The sequence below is a fragment of the Cherax quadricarinatus genome, chromosome 12 (genome assembly GCF_038502225.1).
Source record: "Cherax quadricarinatus isolate ZL_2023a chromosome 12, ASM3850222v1, whole genome shotgun sequence".
In the NCBI taxonomy this organism is placed as follows: domain Eukaryota; kingdom Metazoa; phylum Arthropoda; class Malacostraca; order Decapoda; family Parastacidae; genus Cherax; species Cherax quadricarinatus.
The window spans coordinates 25056921-25078799 of NC_091303.1; the positions used below are offsets into that span (position 1 = coordinate 25056921).

General features: G+C 38.9%; 1 protein-coding gene across 2 annotated transcripts in view; it reads right to left on the bottom strand.

The window, feature by feature from the left end:
- Nucleotides 1-21879, bottom strand: part of mgl (low-density lipoprotein receptor-related protein megalin) — a 611193-nt gene that overhangs the window by 444259 nt on the left and 145055 nt on the right. For both annotated transcript variants that reach the window (XM_070084278.1, XM_070084279.1), the window contains exons 14-16: nt 4537-4790; nt 3125-4173; nt 2757-2893 (exon numbers count right to left, since the gene is read on the bottom strand). In XM_070084278.1, the coding sequence (XP_069940379.1) occupies nt 2757-2893; nt 3125-4173; nt 4537-4790 (1440 nt within the window). The remainder of the gene's footprint in view (nt 1-2756; nt 2894-3124; nt 4174-4536; nt 4791-21879) is intronic.

Below are 21879 nucleotides of genomic sequence, written 5' to 3' on the forward strand. Positions count from 1 at the left end.
ATAAACACTTACAATAACCCACTTTTCACATCCAACCTTTGATTTACTCAACATAATCCTTGAATTTATACATTTATATTCCTTCTTTTCCTGCCACAACTCATCCTTCAACATTATTGCTACTACTTAGCTCTAATTCTATTAGAAACCCCTGACCTAATCCCATTTATTTCTCCCTACTGAAACTCTCCTACCCCCTTCAGCCTTGTTTCTTGATAGTACGGTGGTAGACAGCAACCCTCCAGGGAGGTACTACTGTACTGCCAGGTGAGTGCAAAATGGAAGCCTGTATTTGTTTTACATGATGGTAGAATTGCTGGTGTCTTTTTTCTGTCTCATAAACATGCAAGATTTCAGGTACGTCTTGCTACTTCTACTCACACTTAGGTCACACTACACATGCATGTACACATTTATGTATACACACTCACCTGAGTTTTCTTTGATTTTATGTATCTTAATATTTCTTGTTCTTATTACTTTTCCTTTCATATCCAAGGGGAAGTGGAATAAGAATCTTTTCTCCGTAAGCCATGCATGTTGTAAAAGTCAACTAAAATGCTAAGAGCAATGGGCTAGTAACCCCTTTTCCCATATAGCCTACTAAAAAGAAAAAGAAGAAAACCTTCATCTCCTAGTTATCCTCTGAAAATTATTAGCAAACAACAAAAAAATGTGGCCAAAGCAAAAAAGTTGTTTCCTTGGTATGAATCCTCTAATGCAAAATTTGCAATGAATCTTTCTTTCTTTCAACACACCGGCCGTATCCCACCGAGGCAGGGTGGCCCAAAAGGAAAAACTAAAGTTTCTCCTTTTACATTTAGTAATATATACAGGAGAAGAGGTTACTAGCCCCTTGCTCCCGGCATTGTAGTCGCCTATTACAACACGCATGGCTTACGGAGGAAGAATTCTGTTCCACTTCCCCATGGAGATAAGAGGAAATAAACAAGAATAAGAACTAGAAAGAAAATAGAAGAAAACCCAGAGGGGTGTGTATATATGTGCTTGTACATGTATGTGTAGTGTGACCTAAGTGTAAGTAGAATTAGCAAGACGTACCTGAAATCTTGCATGTTCATGAGACAGAAAAAAGGACACCAGAAATCCTACCATCGTGTAAAACAATTACAGGCTTTCGTTTTACACTCACTTGGCAGGACGGTAGTACCTCCCTGGGCGGTTGCTGTCTACCAACCTACTACCTAGGTTGCAATGAATACATTAGTTTTATCAGTATGTTATTGATAAACTATTTTCAATTTAGAGAATTATATCTTCTTTCTTTCAACACACCAGCCGTATCCCACCGAGGCGGAGTGGAACAAAAGGAAAAACGAAAGTTTCTCCTTTTACATATAGTAATATATACAGGAGAAGGGATTACTAGCCCCTTGCTCCCGGCATTTTAGCCGCCTCTTACGGTACGCATGGCTTACGGAGGAAGAATTCTGTTCCACTTCCCCCTGGAGATAAGAGGAAATAAACAAGAACAAGAACTAGAAAGAAAATAGAAGAAAACCTAGAGGGGCATGTATGTATATATATGCTTGTACATGTATGTGTAGTGTGACCTAAGTGTAAGTAGAAGTAGCAAGACGTACCTGAAACCTTGCATGTTCATGAGACAGAAAAATAGACACCAGCAATCCTACCATCATGTAAAACAATTACAGGCTTTCGTTTTACACTCACTTGGCAGGACGGTAGTACCTCCCTGGGTGGTTGCTGTCTACCAGCCTACTACCTATAAGAGAATTATACATTTATATCCAAAAAAGTGCCTTATGATTTTTGAAATTCCAATATATAGTGGAACCCCAGTTTTCGTCCAGTCTTGTTATCGTACAATTCAGTTTTCAACCACTTCTTTCGGCTAAAGTTGCCCCGTTTTCATACATCCTCTCAGAAATTGTCCGTATCAGATGAATCCGCCTGCTCGCGGGATGCAGCCATTCATAAGTTCGTGACTTTGTCTGCCTTTGTTACTCGTTCAGTGAGCATTACTCCACGCGTTCATCCAGAACAAGACCTTCATTTGGAACAGCAACAGACCTTAGCTGAGGAAATTGCTTCAGAGGAGGAGGAAGAGAGAGAGGAGAATGTGCTTTCTTCAGCAATTAAGGACATTTGTGCAAAGTGGAGTGAGGTGCAAAGTTTTGTGGAGAAATATCACCCTAACAAAGTTGTTGAAAGCCATGTCAGCAATATGTTTAATGACAATGCCTTGTCCCATTTTATTCAAATCTTAAAGAGACACCAGAAACAGGCCTATCTGGACAGAGTTTTTGTGCAACAGGGGCCCAGTGACTCTCAAGTTGGTCCTAGTGCCAGTAAAAGACAAAGAAGGAAAGTAACCCTGGATAGGGCTTTGATAACTTAAGTCCTTATGGAGGGGATTCCCCTTCCAAACAATAACCTCTCCTCCCTCTCCCCTCCTTGCCATCTTCCATACGCCAACAAGAGTCTTCAAGAAAAGTAAAAGTGATGTTAAATGTTCATTTATCCATTTCATTAGTCATTTATATTTATTTCTCATTTTTTCTGTATGCAAAACAATAGTTATTCTCTATAAAATGTATTTTTTGTTAATATTTTTGGGTGTCTGGAATGGATTAATTGGATTTACATTATTTCTTATGGGAAATATTACTTCAGTTTTCGTACAAATCGGTTTTCGGCCGACCTTCAGGAACGGATTAAAGATGAAAACCGGGGTTCCACTGTAATATTTAAAAACTGTGGACTACTCTTACTTGAAGGCAGGCTTTCCACAAGCTTGATCATTGTCTTCATCAGAGCCATCACCGCAGTCATTCTCACCATCACATAACCAAGAGTGAAATATGCATCTGGAATTTTTGCACTGAAAATGGCTGCTGGGACAAGTTACCTGTAAAAAATAAAATATTGTAATTTTTTTTTTTTAACACAGCGGCCATTTCCCACTGAGGCATGGTGACTCCAAAAAGAAAGGAAAATATGTTGACAGTATGATGAATACATACTGCTAGCTTTCAACCATGTAACAATAAATATAGATACTGTTATCCAAACTAAATAATTTAATATACTAAATTTATTTTGACAGCATAGTTACATGTAGTTATTTTTATTCACTAACCTGTCCACAAGTATTAGGTTCATCAGAGGAATCTTCACAGTCTGAAGTGCCATCACATCTCCAGCTCTTTGGGATACATATACCAGACTTCTCACACTTAAACTGACTCTCATCATTGCACTCATCTGGTCCAACAGTGGGGCATCCTAGTTCATCTGAAGCATCATCACAGTCTGGGATTCCATCACATTTGTAGGATTCATGAATACACTGCTTTTGATTATTACATTTGAATTGAGCAGCTGTACATGCTATAGGTGGACAACCTTCTTCATCTTTATTGTCATAGCAATCATTGTCACCATCACATACCCAAGCTTGTGGTATGCAAGCACCAGTGCTGGGGCAAGTGAACTGGAAGTAAGAACATGTTTTGTTGGCACAAAAATCTCCTTCATCAGAACTATCACCACAGTCATTCTCAGAATCACATTTCCAGTTCATTGGGATGCAGCGGGCATTGTCACACTGGAAATATGAGGTTTCACATGTGACATTAACACACCCGGTCTCATCTGAAAAATCTCCACAGTCATTATCTGAATCACATTTGAAGGTGTTTGGGATACATCTTCCGGAGCCACATTGGAACTCTTCCTCACGACAAGTAGCCTCGGTACAATTCTGTTCTTCATCAGAGTTATCCAGACAATCATCATCACCATCACACACCCAAGTTTTCTGTATACAACGACCATTGGAGCAAGTAAAATCCCAAGGTGCACATGATGGATCCATTGGTTCGGCATCAGGATCAACTGCACAAGTCAGGCCATCAGAGTTAATTTTTTCACCTACGGGGCAGTCACATTTTGCCTTAAGATTTCCTGTAGTTTCATCTGGCACTGGGAAACAGAATTTCTCACAGTTGTTATTATTATTATAACATGGGTGCCCAACAGCAATATCCTGTGCTTTGACACTGTAGATGCGAATACCATAGAGACGATTGCTCTCTGCAACCTGTGCTACAGTTCTCTCCTGGGAACCATCAGTCTTATTCATTCTCAGAATTGCATCTCGACGCCAATCAGTCACGTACAGCCAATCTGTTTGCAGTACAACATACATTAATAGATAACTTTAAACCTCACAATAAACCAATCATTAAAATTAAATTTTGAGAATACTAGTGGGATTTGAACTCAGGACCCCTGAGATTTTTTGGGCTCTCATGTTAAACACACTACTGTACCATCAATGGTACAGTAGTTAGCATGCAAATTTAAAACCTGCAATTACTCTGAAATTTCTAAAATTAAATTATCCCTTTTACAATCTAACTCAGAATGTATTATTCATATAATTTGCTAATATACATTCTACATTTTATAAAGAAAATTATTCCACATACCATGAATAACATTTATTCAATAAATGTTATAATAAATTATAAAGAACAATGTACCAACCATTATAAATAACAAGGGAGAATGGATGTCTGATGCTCTGAGAGCTGATGGTCTGGACATCTGTACCATCCAAATTGGCATGCTGTACATGATCCAGAAGTGCATCACACCAGTATATACGATTTGTAGAATAATCTATTGAAAGACCATTGGGCCATCCAAGCAAAACATTCCGGAACACCATGACATTCGAGCCATCGAGATAGGCACGACTGATATTGGCTGGACGGTCCCACTCAGAGTAGAAAACAAACCTGAAAAAGCATTACATGTATTACAAGAGTACAGTATTTTAAAAAATTTACTACTGTGAATCCTACTCAACAATGCTTGCCCCCTATGCTACACATTTTAGGCAACATTCACTAGCTCTCTACATATTGATGCTTTTGGGAATATCTCTTCCTGTGGCCTGGCATTGCACAAGGCCTCCCTGAGGTGGGAAGAAAAGTGTCTGCACTCTGAAGGAAGGGTGGGGATGTTACAGTTTGGTGTTACATTTGAATTGTGATGTCTATATATTTTTGAAAAGACAACTACTGAATGGGTGATGATGGATGTATTTCCTTGTGCAGTCCTACATTGGTGGGGAAATGGCTGATGTGGCCAAAAAAAAATGTATGTACAGAATGCATACATGTGTGGTGTGAATATTAAGCAGAGAATTTAGAGCATGGAGATTAGAAAAAAACTGTGTGAGATTACTGAAATTATAAGTCAGAGAACTGAGGAGAGGCTGTTGAGGTGCTTTCGGCACCCAGACAGGATGAAGCAGAATAGGATGGCTAAGAGGGTCTATAAATCTGAGGTTCTGAGGTAGAGGGAAGGAGGGGTATAGGAGTTGTCCCAAAGATGGGTGGAGGGAGGGAATAAAGGTTTGAAGAACTAGGAACTTGAGTATCCAACAAGCTTGTGTAAGCATGTTAGATCAAAGTGGAGACAAATGAGTTTTATGAGCAGGATAATATTTACAAAGTGATTAAGAAGAACCGTACTGGAGTTGTGAGGGGAAAAAATACAGTGCCCACACTCCATAGGAGGGATATGGGTGTTACATTTTAGAGGGTCACCGATCTGTGATATCTGTACACTTCTGGCAAGGCACTTATTTAACCCTTTCAAGGTTAGAACCCCTGATGTGAAACTGCTCTCAGGGTCAGAGAATTTAAAAATATTTTTTCTTATGAAATGATAGAGAATCTTTTTCTGAAGGTAATGAAACCAAAAGTACAAAATTTGATGTAAAACTTATGGAATCGCACTCTTGCAAAGTTAGTAGTCTCAGTGACATTTACCCATCAGTGATTCTGCCTATTTTGAGCCTTATTTTCAGCCAATTCCATTGTTACAGTCAACCAAACTCATAGCTATTTCATAAGCATTCCTTCTATTCTAATGACTGAGTACAAGAAACTGCCCATTTACCTATTTCATCTACCCAATAAAGTGATCAAAAATTCCAATTTCACACAAAATTCAAAAATTGCCAATTCAAAAATAGGGTCCAGAATAAACAATGTAGACAATCCTGGAACTAAAAAAAAAATTCCTCTGTTCATCAGTTATGTACCCACGCTCCTCTTATATTACACTTGCTTTCTATTTTGAATTTTTATTCACACAAAAAAAAAATATTTATTGTTATGCAGACTACTGCATAATTGTAATAATTGTATAAATAATGTCAGCACACTTGTGGACACGTATTAGACTAACCACTTGGACATTTCCACTAATTTGAGCCAATTTCAAGCTACTTTCAGTCCTGAAACCAATTAAAATCATCTCTATTTCTGTAATATATCTTACATTCTATCAAATGACACCAAGAAACCAGAATACAACCATACAAACATATGAAAATACACTGCAGTCACTGTTTTAAACCAAAAACACAGTTGCCGTTTTTTCTAATATAAAAAAACCTTTTGTGCTGCAGGATTTTTTTTATACAGTGCACACTTGAGGATGTGGTAAACCTCCAAGAAGATATAAACCAAGTTTTCTAATGGGCAATGGAAAACAATATTATGTTCAATGAAGACAAATTCCAACTACTCCATTATGGAAAACTGGAGGAAATAATAACTAGAACTGAGTATACTACGAACTCCAATCATACAATAGAGCAAAAAAGTAATGTGAAGGACCTGGGAGTAGTAATGTCTGAGGATCTCACCTTCAAAGATCACAACAGTGCCACTATGACATCTGCAAAGAAAATGATAGGATGGATAATGAGAATGTTCAAAACAAGAGTTGCCAAGCCAATGATGATCCTTTTTAAATTACTTGTGCTCTCTAGGCTGAAATACTGCTGTACTTTAACATCTCCTTTCAAAGCAGGTATAACTGGAGATCTAGAGAATGTACAAAGAGCCTTTACTGCACATATAAGTTCTGTCAAACACCTTAACTACTGGGAATGCTTAGAAGCACTTGACTTGTAGTCGCCAGAGTGCAGGCGAGAGAGATAATCATAATCTTCTACACTTGGAAAATCTTAGAAGGAATGGTCCCTAATCTGCACACAGAAATCACTCCCTATGAAAGCAAAAGACTGGGCAGGTGATGCAAAATACCCCAGTGAAAAGTAGGGGTGCCATTGGTACACTATGAGAACACACAATAAGTGTCCGGAGCCCAAGATTGTTCAACAGCCTCCCACCAGGCATAAGGGAAATTACCAATAGACCCCTGGCTGCCTTCAAGAGGGAGCTGGACAAATACTTAAAGTCAGTGCTGGATCAGCCGGGCTGTAGTTCATATGTTGGACTGTGTGTGGCCAGTAGTAACAGCCTGGTTGATCAGGCCTTGATCCACTGAGATGCTTGGTCATAGACCAGGCCATGGGGGCATTGACCCCTCCAGGTAGATTTACCACACAGACCCATTCTCTCTTATCTAGGCCCAAATTTATCGCTCATAGCTTATCTGAAATAAGCTATGAACTGAAATGTTTAAAAAATGGCAGGACGATAGTACTGTACCTCCCTGGATAGTTGCTGTCTACTATTTATGTATCATTATTACAACATACTGTTCAGAAAAGAAGCCTTCACTAGACTAATAAGTCACTATTAGATACACATTTTCATGTCATGGCACAAACAGGGTGGGAGGAGACAACTCGGGACCCTGAGTAAAAAGAAATGTTCAAGTTACCTTAGTAGATTAACAAGGCACTTTAAAATTTATAAAAATATATGGATAAAAAATGTGTATAATGTAATGTAGCAGTAGCCTGTAATGTAAATTTAATGGAGCAGAATTAATACATGTACTACTTCTTCTTTCAACAAACTGGCCATATCCCACCAAGGCAGGGTGGCCCAAAAGAAAAAACAAAAGTTTCTCCTTTTAAATTTAGTAATACAGCCTCTCCTCACTTAACCCTTTCAGGGTTGAGACGCCCTCTCCTAAACTCGTTCTCAGGGTCGAAAATTTTTCGAAAAATAACAAGAAAATTATTTTTTCTTATGATATGATAGAGAATCTTTTCCCAATCATAATGGCACCAAAAGTATGAAATTTGATGGAAAGCTTATGGAATTATGCTCTTGCAAAGTTAGCAGTCTGGACGATGTTTATGCATCGGCGATTTTGCCCACTTTGAGCCCTATTTTCGGCCAATTCCAGTGTACTAGTCAACAAAAATCATATCTATTTCACTAGAACTCCATATTTTCTATCGAATGAGTACAAGAAACTACCCATTTACCGATTTCAACTATCCAATAAAGTGGTCAGAAATTGGCAATTTTGCCAATTTCACACAAATTTCAGAAGATGCCAATTTCCAAATAGGGTCCAGAATAAACAAGACAGACATTCCTGACACTAAAATAACATATTCTCTGCTCATTAGTCATGTCCCCAGGCCCCTCTTACATCTCTTTTACTTTCCACTTTGAATTTTTATTCTCAGAAAAAATAGATTTACTGTTATGCAGACTACTGCACTAGTGTACAAATGAGGTAGAAATGGTAGAAATAATGTCAGCACACTTGTGAAAGGATATTAGACTAACCAGTTGACGTGTATTGGATGCTTGGCATGATTTGTTTACTTTTGAACTTTGCTAAAAATCGAACATTTCTGCTATTTTGAGCTCAATTTCAAGATACTTTTCATTATGAAACCAATCAAAATCATCTCAATTTCTGTAATATGTCTTCCATTCTATAAAATGAGACCAGGAAAACTTAAATACAACCATAAATACCATACGAAAATACACTGCAAAGTTGCTGTTTGAAACAAAAAACACGTTCGGAGTTTTTTTTTTCTCATTATGCACTGTGTGCTGCAGGATTTTTTTTATACCATGCACACTGACCACATAGACCCATTCTTTCATATGTAGGCCTACCAGCTTTCTCTCACTAGATTTGAAGGTGCTAGAATTTAGGCGCACTAGTACGTCAATAACCCTGGTGCGTAAGCCGTACTAGTATGTCGGAAACCCTGAAAGGGTTAACAATGGGGTTCTGTTCCTAAGAGTAAGTTGGTAGTGAGTTTGTGTCAACCATCTTTAGATATTTTTTAACGTAACCTTTGCACCATTTATAGCAATTTTAGTGTATTTTTAAATGTCTATACAGAAGTGTACTGTATACTGTAATAAACACAATATAAGAAATCAGCTTTAATATAAATTACTTAGGTTTGCATACTGGTTGGAGAGCTGATCATAAGTCAGAGTGGTCAGAAAATGAGCACATCGCTAAGTAAGGAGAGGCTGTATATACAGAAGGGGTGCTAGCTTCTTGCTGCCAGCACTTTACTCGCCTCTTGTGACATGCACTGCTTATGGAGGTAGAATTCTATTCCACTTCCCATGGAGATAAGCGTAAGTAAACTTGAACAAGAACTATAAAGATAAGAGAAGAAAACCAAGTATCTGAAAACATTCACTTCTTCCATACTCCTCCTCCCCAATTTGATATCCAATTTTTCTTTATCTAAATCATTTGACACCCTCATCACCTTACTCTTTTCTATGTTCACTTTCAACTTTCTACCTTTACACACATTCCCAAACTCATCCACTAACCTTTGCAATTTTTCTTTAGAATCTCCCATAAGCACAGTATCATCAGCAAAAAGTAACTGTGTCAATTCCCATTTTGAATTTGATTCCCCATAATTTAATCCCACCCCTCTCCCAAACACCCTAGCATTTACTTCCTTTACAACCCCATCTATAAATATATTAAACAACCATGGTGACATTACACATCCCTGTCTAAGACCTACTTTTACCGGGAAGTAGTCTCCCTCTCTTCTACACACCCTAACCTGAGCCTCACTATCCTCATAAAAACTCTTTACAGCATTTAATAACTTACCACCTATTCCATATACTTGCAACATCTGCCACATTGCTCCTCTATCCACTCTATCATATGCCTTTTCTAAATCCATAAATGCAATAAAAACCTCCCTATCTTTATCTAAATACTGTTCACATATATGCTTCAATGTAAACACCTGATCTACACATCCCCTACCCACTCTAAAACCTCCTTGCTCATCCGCAATCCTACATTCTGTCTTACCTCTAATTCTTTCAATTATAACCCTACCGTACACTTTTCCTGGTATACTCAGTAAGCTTATTCCTCTGTAATTTTTACAGTCTCTTTTGTCCCCTTTCCCTTTATATAAAGGGACTATACATGCTCTCTGCCAATCCCTAGGTACCTTCCCCTCTTTCATACATTTATTAAACAAAAGTACCAACCACTCCAACACTATATCCCCCCCTGCTTTTAACATTTCTGTCATAATATTTATATGACACAAATGTAAGTCACACATCAGGGCTCAACATTAATTTATCATTAAGTGGAAAAGAATTCTTATTCCATCAGCCATGTGTGTTGTAAGAGGTGACCTTCCTCTTTTCCCATCTACCTCTTACTCTAACTGTAGCTACAACTAAATAATGATCCGAAAATACCCATCAACCTTTTATCCACCAATACATAATCTAATAAACTACTTTCATTACGTGCTACATCCTGGAGCAATTATAACCCACTTTTCACATCCAATCTTTATTTTGGGCTACTAGTTTTTCTCATTCATAACATCCACAATCATCTCTTTCTTATCATCTGCACACCTATAAAAGGAAAATTAATAAGACTTTAAGATAAAATCTCCCTAAGTGTATTTATGAGACAGACAAAAGACATCAGCAATCCTACCATCATGTAAAACAATCACAGGCTTCGTTTTAATCACTTGCTAAAGGTACAAAAACCTAAGTGTACAATACCTTTATGTTTATGAACAGTAGCAATCCTTTTGTAAAACAATTTTCAGGTCACCCTGCCTCGGATGGAAATGACAGGTGTGTTAAAAGAAATTAGATGTCATCAAGATAAGCACTATTGTCCCTATTCCCAAGTTACATAATGATTCCAGGAAACAAGAAAGTTCAGTAAACAAGAGTAATTGTTGAATAAAAGGCATAATTACAATCTTCGCTGCTTATGTAAAAAGCATATACAGTCTTGCCTCACTTAGTGATGTACAGTGGACCCTCGACCAATGATGGCATCGTCTAACGATAAAATTGCCTAACGATGCGCTCGAGCGTAAAAATTTTGGCCGGACCAACGATGAAAAGCTCAACTAACAACACGCGACCATCTGGCCTGAGTGCGCCTCAGCTGCCCTGCCATCAGTTAGTGTGCCACTGTTTACAAGCCAGTGCGGTTGCTTCCACACATACGTTCGATACATTTTGTATTATTCCAGTGTTTTTAGCACTAATAACTGCTCAATAAGCCACCATGGGCCCAAAGAAAGCTTCTAGTGCCAACCCTGTGGTAAAAAGGGTGAGAATTACAATCGAACTGAAGAAGGAGATAATTACAAAGTATGAAAGTGGAGTGCGTGCCTCCGAGCTAGCCAGGTTGTACAACAAACCCCAATCAACCATCGCTACTATCTTGGCCAACAGAAAGACAATCAAGGAAGCTGTTGTTGTGAAAGGTGAAAGTATGTTTTCGAAACAGAGATCACAAATACTCGAAGATATTGAGAGACTGTTGTTGTGGATAAACGAAAAACAAATATCAGGAGATAGTAATTCTCAATCAATTATATGTGAAAAGACAAGGCAGTTGCATGACGATTTAATTAAAAATATGCCTGCAACTAGTGGTGATGTTATTGAATTTAAGGCCAGCAAAGGTTGGTTTGAGAGATTTAAGAATTGTAATGGCATACACAGTGTGGTGGTAAGGCATGGAAAGGCTGCCAGTTCAGACAAAAAAGTGGCTGAAAAATATGTGCAGGAATTCAAAGAGTACATAGACACTGAAAAATTAAAACCCCAACAAGTGTTTAATTATGACGAAACAGGCCTGTTTTGGAAGAAAATGCCAAACAGGACCTACAGTACTCAGGAGGAAAAAGCACTGCCAGGGCACAAGCCTATGAAAGACAGGCTAACTCTAATGTTTTGTAGTAATGCTAGTGGGGATTACAAAGAGAAGCCTCTACTCGTGTATCACTCTGAAACTTCCAGTGTGTTCGAGAAAAAGTGTCGTCAAGGCTAATTTGTGTGTGATGTGGAGGGCAAACAGTATGGTATGGGTCACTAGGGACATTTTCTATGATTGGTTTTATCATGTGTTTGGCCTCACTGTGAAAAATTACCTCCTGGAAAATAAATTGGCCCTCAAGTGTCTCTTGGTATTAGACAATGCCCCTGCTCATCCTTCAGACTTGTCAGAGTGAATTGTGGGGGACTTGAGTTTTATCAAAGTCAAGTTCTTGCCTCCTAATACCACTCCTCTCCTCCAGCCCATGGACCAGCAGGTCATTTCAAATTTCAAAAAACTGTACACCAAAGCAGTGTTTCAAAAGTGCTTTGAAGTGACCTCAGACACTCAATTGACCCTAAAAGACTTTTGGAAAGATCACTTTAGTATCCTCAATTGCATAAACCTTATAGGTAAGGCTTGGGAGGGAGTGACTTGCAGGACTTTGAACTCTGCTTGGAGGAAACTGTGGCCACAATGTGTACAAGAGAGGGATTTTGAAGGGTTTGGGGCTAGCCCTGAGGAGCCTATACCCATTGTGGAATGTATTGTGTCATTGGGGAAGTCCATAGGGTTAGAGGTTAGTGGGGAGGATGTGGAAGAGTTGGTGGAAGACGACGATGAGCTGCAAGAGCATCTGCAACAGCAAAAGATCACAACTGAAGAAATTGCTTCAGAGGAGGGGAGAGAGAGATGGAAGAAGTTGCCTTCTTCAATGATTAAGGAAATTTGTACATTGTGGACAAAGGTGCAAACCTTTATGGATGAAAATCACTCTGACATAGCTATTGCAAGCCATGCTGGTGACTCTTACAATGAAAATGTTGTGGCCCATTTTAGGAAAATCTTAAAGGAATGTGAAGTACAGAGCCCTATGGACAGATTTTTGGTGTGACAGAGGTCCAGTGACTCTCAAGTTGTTCCCAGTGACATTAAAAAAACAATAATACACATCCATCTCCCCTCCTCCCACTTCATCACTCATCACTACATCTTCAATAAAAGTAAGTGTCACTTATTTTTCATTTAGTACAGTATTTATTGTGCATGTATCCTTGTTTTTCTATGGAGGAAAATGTATATTTCATGTGAAAAAAGCAAATTTTTTTCATACTTTTGGGTGTCTGGAACGGATTAATTGGATTTCCATTATTTCTTATGGGGAAAATTAATTCGGCTAAGGACAAGCTCTCTGGAACGGATTAATATCGTTGGTCGAGGGTCCACTGTATGTATTCATCTACCAATGACTCAGACTTATGATGGGCTCTCTGACCAGTATACATACCTAAAAAAGTATATTAGAGCTGATTTCATCTATTCTGTTTATTACAATATACAGTACACTGCTGTATAAACATCTAAAAATATAACAGAAATGTTATAAATGGTGCAAAGGTGACATTAAAACAATATCTAAGATGGTTGCCACAAACCCACTACCATTATTAGTGATGCATTTATTTACCGACATGGTCTTAGGACCAGAACTCCATCATTAAGTGAGGAGAGGTTGTATAATTAAAAGCTTTCTCTTTGATGTTAACTCACTGAAACCTTACCATATTCTGCAAATATGGCTCATTTACATGCACTAACGGAAAAACTTTTTTTTAACACACTGGCCGTTTACCACCAAGGTAGAGGACCCAAAAAGAGAAGAAATGAAAGATCTTCTTTTTACATTTAGTAATTTATACAGGAGAAGGGGTTACTAGCCCCTTGTTCCAGGCATTTTAGTTGCCTCTTATGACATGCACGGCTTACAGAGGAAGGATTCTTATCGACTTCCCCATGGGGTTATGAAAATATACAGTGGACCCTCGCATATCGGCCAATCTAGATATTAGCCAATTCAGATTTCAGCCGCGTTTTTGACCAAAATTCTATCCTGGATTTCGGCCAGCAACTTGGATATTGGCTGTATTGGACGCGTCCGCCCACCACTCCGTCGCATTCGTAAGTCAGACTGATTGTGTCTCTGGGTGAGTGAGCAAGACTTCCTGACCCTGTCGACCCTCTGCCTGTTGTGGAATGTATTGTGGCTTTGGAGAAGTCCATGGGGTTGGATGTGAGTGGCCAGGATGTAGAAGAGTTGGTGGAGGACCACAGGAAGAGCTAACCACTGAAGAGCTGCAAGACCTTCATCTGCAACAGCAACAGACCACAGCTGAGGAAACTGCTTCAGAGGCGGAGGAAGAGAGAGGGGAGAATGTGCCTTCTTCAGTGATTAAGGACATGTGTGCAAAATGGAGCGAGTTGCAAAGTTTTGTGGAGAAATATCACCCTGACCAAGTTCAAACAAGTCATATCTGCAACATGTTCAGTGACAAAACCTTGTTCCACTTAGAGAAATGCCAGAAACAGACCTCTCTGGACAGTTTTTGTGTGTGACAGGGATGCAGTAACTCTCAAGCTGGTCCTAGTGCCAGTAAAAGATAAAGAAGGGAAGTAACCCTGGATAGGGACTTGATACCTGAAGTCCTTATGGAGGAGGGATTCCCCTTCCAAACAATAACCACCAAATCCCTCTCCCCTCCTCACCTTCTTCAATATGCCAACAGGAGTTTTCAATAAAGGTATGTACAATAGGGCCCAACTTATATGGCAGGTTAGGTTCCAGGCTACCACCATAAAGCGGAAATCGCTGTAAAGTGGAACACCGTTTTTTTCCACTTATAAATGCACATAAATACTAGTTAACAAGTTTACACTAACATATATTAAGTTAGCAATAGAACTAGCATTAAAAAAACAATAATAAATTAAAATGCACATATAGTACACTCATTACTTACCTTAAAATATTTATAGTCTTAATCTAGGGTATGATGAGTAGCATTTATTGTAAGAAATCAAGTGTGGTATGTATGGTAGCCAGCCAGGCTACCCGGTAACACATTTTCTCTTATGTTTGACTAGAGAAAATGTTATTCTTGCCGTCACTCGTACAAGTTGTCTGGCTACCACATCTCATATTTATGTTTATTTATTCTACTGTGGGGTGTATTTATCATCTTTATATCTGATGTATCATGTTTATTATATAATTTTGAAAAAATATCATAGCTGGACTAAAGAAAATGTGTATATTAATATAAGACATTTAATGAGACTCGGTGATTATTATTGAGAATTATTATTATTTTATAGGTAGTAGGTTGGTAGACAGCAACCACCCAGGGAAGTACTACCGTCCTGCCAGATGACTGTGAAACAAAAACCTGTAACTGTTTTGCATGATGGTAGGATTGCTGGTTTCTTTTTCTGTCTCATAAACACGCTAAGATAACAGGGATATCTTGCTACTCCTACTTACACTTTGGTCACACTTCACAGACACGCACATGCATATATATATATACATACATCTAGGTTTTTTCTCCTTTTTCTAAATAGCTCTTGTTCTTTTTTTATTTCTTCTATTGTCCATGGGGAAGTGGAAAAGAATCTTTCCTCCGTAAGCCATGCGTGTCGTATGAGGCGACTAAAATGCCGGGAGCAATGGGCTAGTAACCCCTTCTCCTGTATACAATTACTAAAAAAGAGAAGAAGAAAAACTTTATAAAACTGGGTTGCTTAAATGTGCGTGGATGTAGTGCGGATGACAAGAAACAGATGATTGCTGATGTTATGAATGAAAAGAAGTTGGATGTCCTGGCCCTAAGCGAAACAAAGCTGAAGGGGGTAGGAGAGTTTCAGTGGGGGGAAATAAATGGGATTAAATCTGGAGTATCTGAGAGAGTTAGAGCAAAGGAAGGGGTAGCAGTAATGTTAAATGATCAGTTATGGAAGGAGAAAAGAGAATATGAATGTGTAAATTCAAGAATTATGTGGATTAAAGTAAAGGTTGGATGCGAGAAGTGGGTCATAATAAGCGTGTATGCACCTGGAGAAGAGAGGAATGCAGAGGAGAGAGAGAGATTTTGGGAGATGTTAAGTGAATGTATAGGAGCCTTTGAACCAAGTGAGAGAGTAATTGTGGTAGGGGACTTGAATGCTAAAGTAGGAGAAGCTTTTAGAGAGGGTGTGGTAGGTAAGTTTGGGGTGCCAGGTGTAAATGATAATGGGAGCCCTTTGATTGAACTTTGTATAGAAAGGGGTTTAGTTATAGGTAATACATATTTTAAGAAAAAGAGGATAAATAAGTATACACGATATGATGTAGGGCGAAATGACAGTAGTTTGTTGGATTATGTATTGGTAGATAAAAGACTGTTGAGTAGACTTCAGGATGTACATGTTTATAGAGGGGCCACAGATATATCAGATCACTTTCTAGTTGTAGCTACACTGAGAGTAAAAGGTAGATGGGATACAAGGAGAATAGAAGCATCAGGGAAGAGAGAGGTGAAGGTTTATAAACTAAAAGAGGAGGCAGTTAGGGTAAGATATAAACAGCTATTGGAGGATAGATGGGCTAATGAGAGCATAGGCAATGGGGTCGAAGAGGTATGGGGTAGGTTTAAAAATGTAGTGTTAGAGTGTTCAGCAGAAGTTTGTGGTTACAGGAAAGTGGGTGCAGGAGGGAAGAGGAGCGATTGGTGGAATGATGATGTAAAGAGAGTAGTAAGGGAGAAAAAGTTAGCATATGAGAAGTTTTTACAAAGTAGAAGTGATGCAAGGAGGGAAGAGTATATGGAGAAAAAGAGAGAAGTTAAGAGAGTGGTGAAGCAATGTAAAAAGAGAGCAAATGAGAGAGTGGGTGAGATGTTATCAACAAATTTTGTTGAAAATAAGAAAGTTTTGGAGTGAGATTAACAAGTTAAGAAAACCTAGAGAACAAATGGATTTGTCAGTTAAAAATAGGAGAGGAGAGTTATTAAATGGAGAGTTAGAGGTATTGGGAAGATGGAAGGAATATTTTGAGGAATTGTTAAATGTTGATGAAGATAGGGAAGCTGTGATTTCGTGTATAGGGCAAGGAGGAATAACATCTTGTAGGAGTGAGGAAGAGCCAGTTGTGAGTGTGGGGGAAGTTCGTGAGGCAGTAGGTAAAATGAAAGGGGGTAAGGCAGCCGGGATTGATGGGATAAAGATAGAAATGTTAAAAGCAGGTGGGGATATAGTTTTGGAGTGGTTGGTGCAATTATTTAATAAATGTATGGAAGAGGGTAAGGTACCTAGGGATTGGCAGAGAGCATGCATAGTTCCTTTGTATAAAGGCAAAGGGGATAAAAGAGAGTGCAAAAATTATAGGGGGATAAGTCTGTTGAGTGTACCTGGTAAAGTGTATGGTAGAGTTATAATTGAAAGAATTAAGAGTAAGACGGAGAATAGGATAGCAGATGAACAAGGAGGCTTTAGGAAAGGTAGGGGGTGTGTGGACCAGGTGTTTACAGTGAAACATATAAGTGAACAGTATTTAGATAAGGCTAAAGAGGTCTTTGTGGCATTTATGGATTTGGAAAAGGCGTATGACAGGGTGGATAGGGGGGCAATGTGGCAGATGTTGCAAGTGTATGGTGTAGGAGGTAGGTTACTGAAAGCAGTGAAGAGTTTTTACGAGGATAGTGAGGCTCAAGTTAGAGTATGTAGGAAAGAGGGAAATTTTTTCCCAGTAAAAGTAGGCCTTAGACAAGGATGTGTGATGTCACCGTGGTTGTTTAATATATTTATAGATGGGGTTGTAAGAGAAGTAAATGCGAGGGTTTTGGCAAGAGGCGTGGAGTTAAAAGATAAAGAATCACACACAAAGTGGGAGTTGTCACAGCTGCTCTTTGCTGATGACACTGTGCTCTTGGGAGATTCTGAAGAGAAGTTGCAGAGATTGGTGGATGAATTTGGTAGGGTGTGCAAAAGAAGAAAATTAAAGGTGAATACAGGAAAGAGTAAGGTTATGAGGATAACAAAAAGATTAGGTGATGAAAGATTGAATATCAGATTGGAGGGAGAGAGTATGGAGGAGGTGAACGTATTCAGATATTTGGGAGTGGACGTGTCAGCGGATGGGTCTATGAAAGATGAGGTGAATCATAGAATTGATGAGGGAAAAAGAGTGAGTGGTGCACTTAGGAGTCTGTGGAGACAAAGAACTTTGTCCTTGGAGGCAAAGAGGGGAATGTATGAGAGTATAGTTTTACCAACGCTCTTATATGGGTGTGAAGCGTGGGTGATGAATGTTGCAGCGAGGAGAAGGCTGGAGGCAGTGGAGATGTCATGTCTGAGGGCAATGTGTGGTGTGAATATAATGCAGAGAATTCGTAGTTTGGAAGTTAGGAGGAGGTGCGGGATTACCAAAACTGTTGTCCAGAGGGCTGAGGAAGGGTTGTTGAGGTGGTTCGGACATGTAGAGAGAATGGAGCAAAACAGAATGACTTCAAGAGTGTATCAGTCTGTAGTGGAAGGAAGGCGGGGTAGGGGTCGGCCTAGGAAGGGTTGGAGGGAGGGGGGTAAAGGAGGTTTTGTGTGCGAGGGGCTTGGACTTCCAGCAGGCATGCGTGAGCGTGTTTGATAGGAGTGAATGGAGACAAATGGTTTTTAATACTTGACGTGCTGTTGGAGTGTGAGCAAAGTAACATTTATGAAGGGATTCAGGGAAACCGGCAGGCCGGACTTGAGTCCTGGAGATGGGAAGTACAGTGCCTGCACTCTGAAGGAGGGGTGTTAATGTTGCAGTTTAAAAAACTGTAGTGTAAAGCACCCTTCTGGCAAGACAGTGATGGAGTGAATGATGGTGAAAGTTTTTCTTTTTCGGGCCACCCTGCCTTGGTGGGAATCGGCCGGTGTGATAATAAAAAAAATAAAATATTATTATCATTACTAATATAGCGTCACTTGTACAAGTCGTCTGGCTACCACATCTCTTATTTATGTTTATTTATTCTACTGTGGGGTGTATTCATCATTTTTATATGTGATGTATCGTGTTTATTATATAATTTTTGAAAAAATATCATAGCTGGATTAAAGAAAATGTGTATATTAACATAATATACGACATTTAATGAAACTCAGTGATTATTATTGAGAATTATTATTATCATTATTATTATTATCAACTTGTACAAGTTGCCTGGCTACCACATCTCATATTTATTCTACTGTGGGGTGTATTTATCATCTTTATATGTTATGTATCATGTTTGTTATATAATTTTGAAAAAATATCATAGCTGGATTAATGAAAATGTGTATATTAATGTAATATACGACATTTAATAAGACTCAGTGATTATTACTATTATTATTATTATTATTATTATTATTATAATCATTATTATTATTATTATTATTATTACTAATATGGCATCTTGAGACATAAGACACTCTTACTGATTTTAATGTGTACCTGCATGCCAGCACAGTGTGTAAGTTTATTTAGGTACAGGTATACATAAGTGATGGAGTGAATGATGGTGAAAGTTTTTCTTTTTTGGGCCACCTTGCCTTGGTGGGAGTTGGCCAGTGTGTTAATAAATAAATATAAATAATTATCAAAGTACTGTATATATAAGGTATGAAAAAAATTTAAAAAACACTTGAAATTTTGGAGTTTCCAGATTATTTTATTATTATCACACTGGCCGATTCCCACCAAGGCAGGGTGGCCCGAAAAAGAAAAACTTTCACCATCATTCACTCCATCACTGTCTTGCCAGAAGGGTGCTTTACACTACAGTTTTTAAACTGCAACATTAACACCCCTCCTTCAGAGTGCAGGCACTGTACTTCCCATCTCCAGGACTCAAGTCCGGCCTGCCGGTTTCCCTGAACCCCTTCATAAATGTTACTTTGCTCACACTCCAACAGCACGTCAAGTATTAAAAACCATTTGTCTCCATTCACTCCTATCAAACACGCTCACGCATGCCTGCTGGAAGTCCAAGCCCCCTCGCACACAAAACCTTCTTTACCCCCTCTCTCCAACCTTTCCTAGGCTGACCCCTACCCCGCCTTCAGATATAATAACAATTTGTCAAAATAAAAAATCTAATCTAAAAAAAAATAATGGAGAGATGTGGTGCTTAAGGAGTTCACAGAGATTGTAAACAAACTGGGTGGGGCACACTGACCATATGAGAAAGTCAGGTGGGAAGTCCGTATAGCAAGTTTTGGTCATACATTTGAAATGTCCGTATTAGCAGAACGCTGTAAAGCGAAACGCCATAAAACGGGGCCCTACTGTAATGTTTATCAGTAAAATTAGTGCTTTATATTTCTTTCTCATTGTTTTGTGTATGTAAAACTATAGTTAATCTTTAAAAAATGTATTTTTCGTTAATATTTTTGGGTGTTTGGAACGGATTACGTAACTGTATTTGCATTAATTCTTATGGGAAATATTATTTTGGTTTTCGGTCTTTACGGAATTAGGCTGACCTACTGGAACAAATTACGGCCGATAACTGAGGGTCCTCGGTACTCGAAATTAATTCATTCCAGAAGGCTGTTCGAGTGCCAGTCTGTTTGAGTTCTGAATGAATTTTTCCCAACTAATTTTCTTTTTAAGAACATAAGAACATAAAAAAGAAGGAACATTGCAACAGGCCTACTGACCCATGCGGAGCAGGTCCATGTCCCCCCCCCCCAGATTAGACCAATGACCCACCCCCCGGATTAGACCAATGACCCACCCAGTCTGGTCATCCCCACTCAAGGATGGAGCACTGTACCAGACCCAGCAGCACATGCTAGTCAGGTCCAACTCACACCCACCCACACCCACTCATGTATTTATCTAACCTATTTTTAAAACTACACGTTTTAGCCTCAATAACTGTACTCGGGAGTTTGTTCCACTCATCCACAACTCTATTACCAAACCAGTGCTTTCCTATATCCTTCCTGAATCTGAATTTTTCCAACTTGAAACCATTGCTGCGAGTCCTGTCTTGGCTGGAAATTTTCAGCACACTATTTACATCCCCTTTATTTATTCCTGTTTTCCATTTATACACCTCGATCATATCCCCTTTGCACCATTTATAACATTCCTGGAATGTTTTTAAGTGTTTGTACAGTAGTGTTCTGCATATTGAAATATAGAGAATAGAGGAAATCAGCTCTAATATACATTATTTAGGTATGAATACTGGTGAGAGAGCCTGCTGTAAGTCCCAGGCGTTGGTAAACGAGTATGTTGCTAAGTGAGAAGAAGCTAGGTAATAGGTGATAAACAGCAACTGCCCAGGGAGGTACTACTGTCCTACCAAGTGAGTGCAATGTTTTACAAGATGGTAGGATTGCTGGTGTCTTTTTTTTTCTGTCTCACAAACATGCAACTTTTCAGGTGTACCTTGCTACTTCTGCTTACACTTAGGTCACACTACACATACATGTACAAGCATATATATATATATATATATATATATTCTTTCTTTCAACACACCGGCCGTATCCCACCGAGGCAGGGTGGCCCAAAAGAAAAAACCAAAGTTTCTCCTTTCAAATTTAGTAATATATACAGGAGAAGGGGTTACTAGCCCCTTGCTCCCGGCATTTTAGTCGCCTCTTACAACACGCATGGCTTACGGAGGAAGAATTCTGTTCCACTTCCCCATGGAGATAAGAGGAAATAAACAAGAACAAGAACTAGAAAGAAAATCGAAGAAAACCCAGAGGGGTATGTATATATACGCTTGTACATGTATGTGTAGTGTGACCTGAGTGTAAGTAGAAGTAGCAAGACGTACCTGAAATTTTGCATGTTCATGAGACAGAAAAAAGGACACCAGCAATCCTACCATCATGTAAAACAATTACAGGCTTTCGTGTTACACTCACTTGGCAGGACGGTAGTACCTCCCTGGGCGGTTGCTGTCTACCAACCTACTACCT